This window comes from Silurus aristotelis (genome assembly GCF_946808225.1).
Source record: "Silurus aristotelis genome assembly, chromosome: 9".
NCBI lineage: Eukaryota > Metazoa > Chordata > Actinopteri > Siluriformes > Siluridae > Silurus > Silurus aristotelis.
In genome coordinates this window covers 16,280,764-16,293,326 of record NC_139582.1, presented here as the reverse complement: position 1 = coordinate 16,293,326, position 12,563 = coordinate 16,280,764, and the positions used below count along the sequence as shown (strand labels likewise).

Genomic DNA, 12,563 nt, shown 5'->3' with positions numbered 1-12,563 from the left:
GTTAAGAGACTGAAAAGATATGCACATGCATTAATTGTTTCTTCAGTTGCATATTTTTTCGTCAAAGTCAAAATGTACCCGAGGTTCCTGGTAGGGTTTTTCTTACATTTTGAGACATTTTGTTTGCACTAAGAAGATTTGAATATAGTTTCCTTGTATCGCTTGTATTTTTTATTGGTGTTCTTGATACAAGGCTCCAGAAGCCTTTTTTTTTTGGTTAAGATGGCTGTCCAGTCTACAAAAATAAACGATATATACAAAAATCTCTCCTTTGTATATGGGCTTATAGGCCTATTAAGATCAAATACTGATAGGTGATCAGAGTTTGAGGTAAGCTTTAAGACTGAAAGTGCAGGAGGACTAGTTGGTGATGCTGTTTATGATCAACAATGCAAAGAAAAGTCCCACAGCATGTATGGGAATAAAATCAGTAAACCAAGTCTGGGGGAAGGAGTGAATCCCAGTGCGTTCCTCCTCAGCTTGGCAGGGTGGGGTAGGACAGTGGATGTGTGTGGAGTGCGAGAGTACTTTAACAGTAAAATAAAGTCCAGGCTGACTTGATTAACCAAATATTATGTATGGAACTGTGGCCAAAATGTTTGCTCTATATATATATATATATATATATATATATATATAAATTAAAATATAACCTATGTTAATTGTAGGTTCTTTGTTACAGTTTGATACAACGGTATTAAAATATTAATCTATTATTGTTTTTTTTATACAATTTTCAATACTGCTGTATCGTAGCATAGCCAAAATTACGGTATCAAGCCGTCCCTAAACTATACTGGGATAAGGGTCCCACCACAGGGACCAAGAAACACTAAGGGTTCTACCTGTCTAACTATCTGTTACTAAAGAAAGCATTTTAGAAACCAAGATTTCATGGTTTTACATAGAACTTTTCACTTTCGAAGGAAAAAAGACCACTGACTTTACCCTCAGAGGTTTTTTTGGACCTTAGGGTCTTCAGCATACCAAGTGGTGTTTGATGGAGAAATTCTAATGGTTATTAGAAACATTCACTGTAGCAGCTACTTTATGTAGAACCTGTAATAGTTTATCTCTTTTGGTTCCTCTGGGTTTTTGGTTTGCTAACAGGGTTATTAAGGTTCAATGTGGAATCTGTGAAGAACCGATAAAAAACATTACTGTGTGTGTTTAGCTTTTTTTGACTTCGTCATCGTGATTTGCCATGTTCTGCACCGTATCTGATCAACTTTAGCAAATAGTGAAAGCTGGAGCAAAGCTGTTTCCAGGTTCTCAGTCATGCTTATTGCCTCAGTGCAGGGGTCAGGAGGAGGGCAGAGGGCAGGGAACCGGGGGCTTATCCTCGGTCAGGGGGTACCAGGCAGTGTGTGAGGAATTTGTGGAGGGGGTAAGAGGTTAACCATGTCTTAGAAGCTGCACCTCTTTGAAGTCATGTCTCTTCAAATCAGTGCCAGCTGAATGTGTGTGTTAGTAGAACCTGGACCTTTGTGTCTCAGTGCACTTCTTAAGAAACAACTCACTTCCAGTTTAATGATGATGAAGCTAAAATAATGATTTACAAAGTATTAATGAGAATTAAATATTACTGAAACACAAACACGGTCGATTAAGTGACTAAAAAAAGGAAACACAGATCATTTGTATTACTAATTTTACATTTTCACAATTTTTTTTTTTGCTTTGCACAAATTACTTCACATAACATCTTAACATTAGGGCCATTAGAGTGTCAGTGTACTGTACATTGTGTAAAATGTGAACTAAATCCTTAGTTGTGAGTGTGAGCATTGTTTAATTGCAGCTTTTACACAAAGCTATAGTTTTTGTTTGAATAAAGTGAGTTTTCATCTTCTTCACCTGCATGCCGTCGCATCCTGCTGTTTTTATGAGGAGATTTATTTGTTTTCAGAGTTCATGAAACCGTCCTGCTGTTCTGTCTGAGAGCATAATAGTTGAAAAGCAGCAGTGCATCTTACTCTCTGTGTGTGTGTGTGTGGGTGTGTGTGTTTGTTTGTGTGTGAGCATTTAGATGGAAATCTCTCTCTCTCTTTTCTTCCTTGCTTCTCTTTCTCTTTTGTGTAAATTTTATAATAACGATGTGGGGACTGACCTCAGACTCCAAGTGTACCCACTCATTACCCTCTCTGAAATCTGAGAGCAATTACTGCTCTGCTTGACACACACACACACAGAACCCTGACTTTTCTCAGCATTGCTCTCTACAGGAACTCGTCTCATCCTTGCTCGTGTCTCACTCGTCCACAGATTCAGCAGTGGGATCAGAACCTGGAGAGGTTCAACATTGATCTGTTCCGTATGCGCTGTTACCTGTCCAGCCTGCAGGGGGGAGAGTTGCCCAACCCCAAGAGCCTCCTGGCCACTGCAAGCCGTCCCTCTAAAGCAGCTCTCGGGCGCCTGGGAATCTTCTCTGTGTCCTCCTTTCATGCACTGGTCAGTCTCAATCATCCAAAAACACACACACACACACACACACACACACACACACACACACACACACACACACACACACACACACACTTTTCAGTTCTGATACAGCACTGCTGATTTCTCCGTTCGTCATCATTTCTATAGCAATGGCTCGTTGCTATAGAAACAAAGCAAATACCGATTCATAAATATTTTATGGAAGGAGTCTCCAGTGTCAGAGGTACAGCTACAACTTGAAGGTTTTCGATATCTCCAAAAAAACGGATGAGTTTATTCTTAGCAGCTTCTCTGTAACATAAATGAGGGACGACTGTTCTTGCTGTGGTACAAGAGGACACAAACATCAGCTTGGTGCTAGTAACAGTAACTACATCAATCCTCAGTGTTGCTTGTTCCTCAAACCACTAACCGATTTCTCCATCTGAGAAGCTCCACTTTCCCCCCCCAGAACAGTTCCAGATTAAGCATTAGAACCATTTCTGTGGAAAAAAGGGTCACGGAGAGAGGATTTCTCCTACACACACATTTATATATTTCAGTATTGTAGAAAAGTGTTTTCTCTCTTTATCTCTCTCAGATCTGCTCCAGAGACGAGGCAACTCTGAGGAAACGCACTCTGTCTCTTTCCCAGAGGAGCCGCAGTAGGAGAGGAGTGTTCTCCTCACTCAAAGGCCTGGACAGTTTGACCAAACGCAGTCGGGACAAAAGACCCAGTGCCTCACAGGTACCACGCCCCTCTCTAACCTAGCTCTAATATAGAACTGTACTTCTCCTCCAACCAATCAGAATGTAGGATAGAATGAATGTGAACACTGACTGCACCCCCTCACCTCACCTACATCACTACCTCACCTACATCACTAACTGACTTTACTAATACCTTTGTGGCTGAAAAACACAAGGGCAGGGGATTATAAGAGCACATTGGGACTAAATGTGGAATGCGATGCTCAAAAAACACATACTGCACTTATAACCAGGTGTCCACAAACTTTTGGCAAATAGTGTATTTCCCAAATAAAGTGATGTGTGTTTTCGAGGCGTTTTTTTTTGTAACGAAGCGGCGTTCAGTCTTCATGTTGCTACGGGGGGGAATTCCGGCTTTTATAAATCCTGTCATCTCTGCTAATTATTATGATGAGAGAGAGAGAGAGAGAGAGAGAGAGAGAGAGAGGTTATTTATAGACGTCTGTTTGCTCGGCCTTCTCTCTTTAATGTCTTTAGAAAGCTAATACTTTAATACACTGCCACTTTGATGTCATATAAATATATAAATACTTATACGTCTATTTCTCTTTTATTTAATTTCTTCGGAAAGGATTGTATTTCCATTAACTCCTGCTCTCACAGAGGTGTTTGTGAGGTAAGAGGAACAAATGCTCTGCTCGGCTTCACGTGCTTCATCGTAGTGCTGCTCTGGTGGTGTGCTCAGTGTAACACACACACACACACACACACACGTATGCAGTGTCACAGCCTGAAACGCTACACCGCTGCCCCGTGTGGCTTGAATGCAGTTTGTTTTCAGTTCTCGTCCTCCCTGGCGTGTGTACGGCTTAATGGGACATCGACGTGCTCAGAGAGAGGAGATGGAGAGAAGGAATAGAAATGATTAAAATGCTTATAGAGGTTTCTCCCTCCCTCCCTCTCTCTCTCTCTCTCTCTCTCTCTCTCTCCCTCCCTCTCTCTCTCTCTCTCTCTCTCTCTCTCTCTCTCTCTCTCTCTCTCTCTCTCTCTCTCTCTCACATACTCATGGTGTTTAGTTCCTCACAGTGGGGACAAGCGATGGACTTCATAACACACATACACACACTCTATCTATCTATCTATCTATCTATCTATCTATCTATCTATCTATCTATCTATCTATCTATCTATCTATCTATCTATCTATCTATCTATCTATCTATCTATCTATCTATCTATCTTGTTTCTCTGTGGCTGTCTCTTCTTGTCTTTCTGTCTCTCTTTCTGTCTCTGTATCTCTCTCTTGAGCTGTGTGTGTGTGTGTGTGTCTGAGACTGAATGTAAGACAGTTATAGGGTGTGTATTTGATGATGTGTGTGTTGTGTTTCAGGTTTTTGACGGTGCCGCAGGGGAACCCTTTGGTTTTGTCCCTCCATACAGCAGAGAGGTAGAATAAATCCTGTGTCCTTTACAGTAAAACGTGCTGCATTTGTGTACAGACATGTTTCATCTCTCCTCCCTCTCGTCTGATTTTTCCTCTGACTCACAGAGGGACATCTGGTCGCGTCTCTTAGTACGAGACACTGATGAGTATTGATGCGGTGCTCTGCCCCACAACTCGAAACATCACACTACAAAGATTCCCTTTCACGGAATTCCCGTTTCCTGGGTTTCCCGCGTTCCCTGTATTTTTTTTTTTCTCCCCGAGACTCTTTTAATAAGGTTTTAATAGAATAAGGGCTGGTTGCTAGGAGACGGTGTCATGGTGTAGACAGGAAGGTCTGTTCAGTTAAAAAAAATAAAAAAAACTGAAACTTTATTTGAAAAAAATCATCTTCTAGAGAGGAAAGTCTGGAATAAAGAACACACACACACACACACACACACACACACACACACACACACACACACACGCAGTTCGAGAGAGAGAGAGAGAGAGAGAGAGAGAGAAAGAGAGAGAGAGAGAGAGAGACAGACACAGAAAAACTCAAAAAATACAAACAGAGAGAGAGAGAGAGAGTGAGTTAGAGAAAGAGAAGACACACACACACACACACAGAGGCTCAGTGTGTATTTGTCCTTGCTTAGTGATTGACAATTGACAGTTGGAACACTGAGGAAAACACACACACACACACACACACACACACACACACACACACACACACACACACACCCATGCAGTTCGAGAGAGAGAGAGAAAGAGAGAGAGAGAGAGAGAGAGAGAGAGACACAGAAAAACTAAAAAAAAATACAGAGAGAGAGAGAGAGTGAGAGAAAGAGAAGACACACACACACACACACACACACACGCACGTTTTCCTTCCCCCCTGGTGACACACACTAGCCAGGACGCTGTGTCTCTTTTTCTTGGCACGTTTTCTGTCTGTTCATCTGTGACTTGGTGACTTTGAACTGCAGCATTCAAACTGAAAGCTTTTTGTGTCCTGTTCAGCCACGGAACATTAGTGTGTGTGTGTGTGTGTGTGTGTGTGTGTGTGTGTGTGTGTGTGTGTGTGTGTGTGTGTGTGTGTGTGTGTGTGTGTGTGTGCATGCTGTAAGTGACTGCATTACAGTGTTTAATTTGAACCAGCAGACACCCTTCTCTTCTGTTCCATGTGTAAGGTTTTGTTTTGGTGATTGTGAGTCACTTTCAGCGGTGTGTAATTTTTTAGAGGGAAAGGGGCGGAGCCAATGAGCTTTATAATCTTTTAAAAAACCTTTCAGCAATTAAAAAATCTAAAAATTTTACCAAAAATGTACAGCAATAAAAACACAGGAAAATAATTTCATAGAATTTTTTATAAGAAATAAAAATTGAATGGTGCTCATAAAGAAAGGAAGAAATTTTTATTTTTTAAATCCATGCTCATAATAAATAGTAAACTTTAAATAACAATTTATATATATTTTAAATGTAGTAAAATAAAAGTGATGTAATACAATATAGTCAGAAACAAAATAGAAAAGAATATATAATAAATAGAAAAATAATAATTCAATAAACATAAAATAAATAAATAAATACAAAGCACTGAAATAAATAGCAGTAACAGAAAGCGAAAAAAAACCAAATAATTGTAACCAAAAATTCCTTAAATTGTAAGAATATAAATGCACATGCAATGTGCCAGTAATAATAAAGCAGAATAAAAGTATTAAATAATAATTAATTGTTTCTTTTTCTCATTATTATTTAAGCCTGATATTCGGGCCTCAGGCACTCAGGCTCAGTGAGATGCACCTTAACAAACATCCTGTAACTGTTAGCGAATCATCGACAGGAATCGGAGCAATAACCTCTAAAAGGTGTACATCAGGAATAAATTCTTCTAATATATAAAAATCAGCAGTTTTGTGATTGATGTGAATGTGATATATATTTACTTCTGCAATTGGCCATTTAAATTATTTACCTGTTTTTTTGCTAATATACAGTATGTTTACAAAATAAAGTTCAGGCAATTTTGCAATGGTTATTAAATGTGTGAAACATTTTTTATAGAAGGTTGCAAATGATTTGTATGGTGTGGGGGTGGAGCCAAAAACGCAAGACCTTCGACCCTTGGTTCTGAAGATGCCTACCAAGTTTTGTTTCAGTGTCGAAAGTTGTTGCTAATCTACAGTCTCACTTCCTGTTTGGCATCTTCGCTCAAAGGATTGTTGACCCATTCCAGGTGAACAGTCTGGAGTACTCCAAAAGTCTTTTTGTCCAAGTTGCTCTGAAGATAATATTTGGTGACAGTTGTAGAAAAGATTGTGTAGCAAAAAAATATAAAAATCAATCAAAAGTCTAATGATATAAGGACATAAAATGATCTGAACGTTGTTACAATTCTTGACCACAAGGTGGAGCAGTCAAGAAACGTCTTGGGTTGATTCAAGGCGTTGTTTTGAAGATACGTATCGGGTTTAATGATGAACTCGTCTTGACCTGAAGGAATGTCTGGCTTTTTAATTTTTGGACACAGGGTTAAAAAGTTTTAGTATTAGTTAATAGTTGTAGTAATATTTACTGAATTAGCCCAAAATCTGGGCAGAATCTTGCGATAATTACATGTCCTGGGACACCTATAAAAATGATATACTGAGCCTACAGCTGAGCCTCTGGTTGTGAAGAGAATCAGAACTATAGTTACAGCGCTCATGTTTTGTGCATTTTTATCTCAACAGAACCATTAGCTTAGAAAGATTTGATATTTTTAACACAGACTCCGAGATCGATGCCAAGTTTAAAGCAATTCTTTAGCAGCTACACTCTCATTATAGTCAGAATAACGAGAGGGTTGAATTAATGGCAGCTTTGAGTCTGTGCCCAGTTTTACATTTCATTGTGATTTCTGCTCTCGTGTTCACAGAGACTGGACTCGCTGGCTGACGGTTACTCGCTAGCTCCACCCGATGGCGGTCAGTGGGACCGAGGCGTGAAGGAGAGGCCGGTGTGGGTTCACATGCCCGAGCATCAGGCTGTTACAGTGGCTCCGGCACCACACGAGCTCCTTCAGAACCTGGTACCGGATCACATGATTCCTTTCTTCTCTGTAGATCTAAATGATCTCTCTCAGTAATGCTCAGAAGATGCATGTCCTCACTGATGAGAGGATTTGAGATGCTTCTGTATTTATTTTCTTCTCGTTTGCATCTCCAAGTCGTTTCTAGCGTTGCGTGTAAAATGTGTGCAGGCGGATGAGAAAAAAAAGTGTGAAAGCAGCTTTATTGCTGAGTGCTGCACTTTCAGACTTTTGCTAAATGAGCAGTGCTCTCTCCCGCTCTTCCTCTCTCTCTGTCTCTCTCACTCTTTCTCTCCTTTATGCTCTCTCACTCGCTTTCTCTTCCTCTCAGACGTATGATGAGTTGGAGGTCAGCGCTCACACTGTCCACACGCTCCACATGACCAAGCCCACATGCACTGGGGACTTTGGTAAGACATTTTAGACAATACTCATGCACGCGCACACACACACACACACACACACACACACACACATGTACACACACATGTACACACTCAGACATTCTGTACAAGTGTAAAGCCGGTCTCCGGAGATCTCGGCTCTATTTCTCAGCTCTCCTCACTCTTCTGTCCCTCAGGGTTTGCCGTTACGGGACACGTGGACGCTCTGCACCACAGCCGCATCGTCGTCACTGAAGTTCTTGCGGATGGAATCGCGTTCGGTGAAGGTAACAAACTCCACGCCTTCACCTTCTAGCGTTTATACATTTATACGAAAGGATCCTCTGTTCATCTCTCAATCACCGTATTTCTTTTATAAGATCTTCTTGTTATTCCATGACTGAAGAACGTTCTTTGCTCATGTGTTCCTCAGGTCTGAGGCCGGGCGACGAGATTCTGGTTCTGAACGGCTGTCAGGTCTCGTCTCTGGAACTGGCTCTCATTCAGACGCTGTTCAGTGAGAACACACTGCACCTGACCATCAGACGAGAACCGAGCGGCCGGACACACGCACCTCACACACACGCACCTCTCACACACGCAACTCACACACACACACCTCTCACACACACAACTCACACACACACACCTCTCACACGCAAGCCGGCGAGGGACTTGCTGTACCGCCATCACAGAGCCAAATCTGCTACAGGTACACACACACACACACACACACACACACACACACCTGTGTATAGCAATTGGCCACTTTAGTCAAGTCAAGAAGATTTTGTCATTTCTACCACACATGTTTGACGCAGTACACAGTGAAATGCAACAACGTTTCTCCAGAACCCTGGTGCTACATACAACAACACACAACTACAACACACACAACACAACACAAAGATACATAACACAACACAGAGCTACAACACAAAGATACATAACACAACACAGAGCTACAACACAACACAAAGATACATCACACAAAGCAGAGGTGTGAAGTAACGGAGTACAAATACTTTGTTACTGTACTTCAGTAGATTTTTCTGGTATCAGTTTTTTACTCCACTATAAACTTTTTACTTTTACTTTTTAAAATTTTTCACAAATATCTGTACTTTTTACTTCTTACATTTTCAAAACCGGCTCATTACTTTAGTTTTAATCCATTGATTTGGTGAAATTTTATAATTTTTTTTCACTGTGCGCCGATTTCAGCCGAACAACCGATTTCCTGTTACTGCGCGTCTTTTTCAATCCGCTGGTGTATAAAGTCCTGACCCTCACTCACCACAGATGTAGACTAGTTTATGGAGATAAGATTCAGCAGGCAGAAGGCAGTAAGAAGTTTGGGGTTAATGTGGATGAGACAGAGGGAGTCAGTGATGAGAACATGACTGAGAACAGACACATTCCTGATCATCATCATCTTTTCTCTGCTTTTGTTCTATATGTGGATCTTCAGCCTGAATACATTCATTAGGTAACAACATTGTAATTAGTTTTGTATTAATATATATGTATGTATGTATGTATGTATGTACAGTGAGGAAAATATATTATAAGGTTTATCCTTTGTTTCATGCTTCAAAGCAACAAATTCAGAGCAGAAAGAAACACAGAAAGCAGGATTCGAACCCTGAACCCCACCAACAGCAAAATACTAGTCTTAACCCACTGAACCATCAGGAAGGACAGGCTGTGGTAATTGTTAAAGGAGGTCTATTTTTCTTTCAAACCATCAACACAAAAATATAATGCTAAAGACAGACTTAGGAAGCAAACCCATATCGTGACTAGCAGGGACAATGCAGGATTCGAACCCTGATTCACACCATTAGCGAGGCCCCAGCATTAACCCACTAAGCCATCAGGAAAAAACAGGATGGGAAGCTTGATTAGAGCAGGTCTATCTTTCTTTTCAAACCATCAACACAAGAATTTAACGCTTAAGAAAGATGTAGCAAGCGAATACAGATGTAAGAAGCACAAGTTAAACCCACATTGTAAATAGCAGGATTCGAACCCTGATCCCGACCACCAGCGAGATACCAAAGTTAACCCATTGACCCATCGGTGGGGACAGGTTAGGAAGCTTGATTAGAGCAGGTCTATCTTTCTTTTCAACCCATTAAAAACAAAAATATATCGCTAAAGAAAAATGTAGGAAGTGAATCCTGATCGTGACTGGCAGGCAGAAAGCAGGATTCGAACCCTGAACCCCACCAAAAACACAACACCTGATTTAACCCACTGAACCATCAGAGAAGACAGGCCAGGAAGTTTGTTTAGAGCAGGTCTATCTACCTTTAAACCATCAACACAAGAATATAAAGCTAAAGAAAGATTTAGGAAGCAGGAACATAACCGACATCGCAACTAGCAGGATTTAAACGTTGATCCTTACCATCAGCGAGGAACCAGCCTTAATCCGATGAACCATGGAAGAGATCAGACTGGGAAGCATGTTTAGATGAGGCACAAGCCTTAAACCACTGAACGACCACTGCTGAAAAGCATGTGTGCTTTTTGGAGGGTTCATACTTTGTTTCATGTCAGCGCAGTAAGAAAGAAGGCATGTAGGACTGGCTTTGAAACCTTATCACCAGTGTGAACTATATTAAGGACCATGTTCAGGCACAAGCCTTAACCCACTAAGCTACCACAGAAGTGCTTTTTTTGGTGGGGTTATCTTTCATTAAAGACCAGGAAATCAAGAAATTAATCCAACACAGAAAGGACAGAATTGAAATGTTTTCAGAGTGGACAAGGTCCAGAAGTTTTATTTACCAACACTCAACCACCAGCACAAGCAGGAATCGTGTGTACTTTTACCACCTCTTCACACAACATAAAGCTACATAACACAGAGTTAAGGACTAAAGTGTCCTCGGCTCATAAAGTGCTTCGTTTGCAAACAGTGCAAACAAAAAAACAGTGCGGATGTTGTGCAATAGATCACAATGCAGTAGATCACAATGCAGTGCAAAAACAGTGCAGCAGTCGAGAGGTGCAAAACAGCACGTAACAGTATAAATAAATAAATAAATAACGGTGGTGAAATGGATTGAGTAATGAGTGTGTGTTGAGTTCAGGTTGTACAGTTTAGTGACACACAGTTGTGTGTGTGTGTGTGTGTGTGTGTGTGTGTGTGTGTGTGTGTGTGTGTGTGTGTGTGTGTGTGTGTTAGGTACAGTTGTGTTCTGTGTGTTGAGGAGTCTGGATGTGAGGGCCGAATGCTTCAGAACCGCCTCCCTGATGGCAGGAGATAATGAATGTTAATGAATGTTAATAAGCGCGATCTCTGTTTCATATCCGAAAGTAAGAACGGTTCATGTGGCAACACCTTTTATGGCAAAGCAGAAGCTCTGTGGACCTCTGTTTTAAAAAAAAATCCTTTCTTTCACGTTTTCATGATTGTATAATTAATTTCCTGCTCGTTTCCTGTTTTTCATTTGGCCGCGCATTTTCTGTAATAGAGTTGAAGCGTTTCTCAAATCAGTCTTAACATTAAATACACAAAACAATGTGTACAAACAGCACGAGGAATTTCTTATAAAAGCCTGTAGTCTTTGTGTTAAAGATCATTTCATTGCCATTAGACAATCACAAGATCGTCAAATGTTTAGTCATGTTGTCAGTATGACACGGTATGATTGTAAACACACCAGGCTGAATTTCTTCAGAATTTCAACAGCGCAAATATACGATCCACGAGCATCGTTCTCATTGTATTACATCCCCTTTCAGTGTACTGTTTATTTATATTCATATTATTAATGTATTCATCATTATTTATTCATATCTTATATCATAGTCTTACCAACCTGTACATAAGGAAACATTTTACACTCCTATAAAAGCACTTCTGCTTAGATGCTTACTGCATTTTGTTGCCTTGTAGATTAGATTAGATTCAACATTGTTACTGCACATGTTGAATCTAATCTAATCTAAAATGTACTGGATATTGTTTGTAAAAGACCGGACATGATTTACACGTTTACTGTTTTGTTTATTTCCTGGTTGTTTGTCGTTTGAAGGTTTACAAGATTCACATTTGACATTTTTTCTAAAACCTTAATTAGTGACGTTCAAGATTCATCTGCACAATTTATTAATTCAAGACACATTTCCAAAAAATTAAAATAAGGTTGAATAGTAATGGACTCTTGATAGATAATGACCACTGGTTTATACCATGAACTGATGCCCAGATGTTTTGGGGGTTAAAACTATTTAGGTGAGAACCAGTCCTAATATACACTATATGGACAAAAGTATTGGGACACCTGATCTTTCCTGCTGGTTCTTCTCCAAACGTTTACCACAAAGCTGGAGGCACACATTGTACAGGACGTCTTTTGGATGCAGTATTATAAAATTTTGCGTTCACTTGAACTTGGAAACCCAAACCTGTTCCAGCATGGCGATGCCCCTGTGCACAAAGCCAGTCCATGAACATCTGCTTTATATGGTTTGGAGTGGAAGATCTTAAGTGGTCTGCTATAGAGCGCTGATCTCAAAC

At 40.4% G+C, this 12,563-nt stretch overlaps 1 protein-coding gene and 1 long non-coding RNA gene across 5 annotated transcripts in view; both read left to right on the top strand.

The window, feature by feature from the left end:
* tiam2a (TIAM Rac1 associated GEF 2a) overlaps window positions 1–12,563 on the top strand; it is a 72,909-nt gene that overhangs the window by 39,206 nt on the left and 21,140 nt on the right. For 3 of the 4 annotated variants that reach the window (XM_083551024.1, XM_083551022.1, XM_083551023.1), the window contains exons 7-14: window positions 2,266–2,451; window positions 3,026–3,172; window positions 3,767–3,811; window positions 4,526–4,582; window positions 7,494–7,646; window positions 7,978–8,056; window positions 8,227–8,316; window positions 8,463–8,741. In XM_083551024.1, the coding sequence (XP_083407150.1) occupies window positions 2,266–2,451; window positions 3,026–3,172; window positions 3,767–3,811; window positions 4,526–4,582; window positions 7,494–7,646; window positions 7,978–8,056; window positions 8,227–8,316; window positions 8,463–8,741 (1,036 nt within the window). The remainder of the gene's footprint in view (window positions 1–2,265; window positions 2,452–3,025; window positions 3,173–3,766; window positions 3,812–4,525; window positions 4,583–7,493; window positions 7,647–7,977; window positions 8,057–8,226; window positions 8,317–8,462; window positions 8,742–12,563) is intronic. The other variant, XM_083551025.1, reaches the window with a different exon arrangement.
* Window positions 5,428–5,982, top strand: LOC310731493. The gene is made up of 2 exons (XR_014535226.1): window positions 5,428–5,639; window positions 5,698–5,982. It is a non-coding gene; the product is annotated as an uncharacterized lncRNA (long non-coding RNA).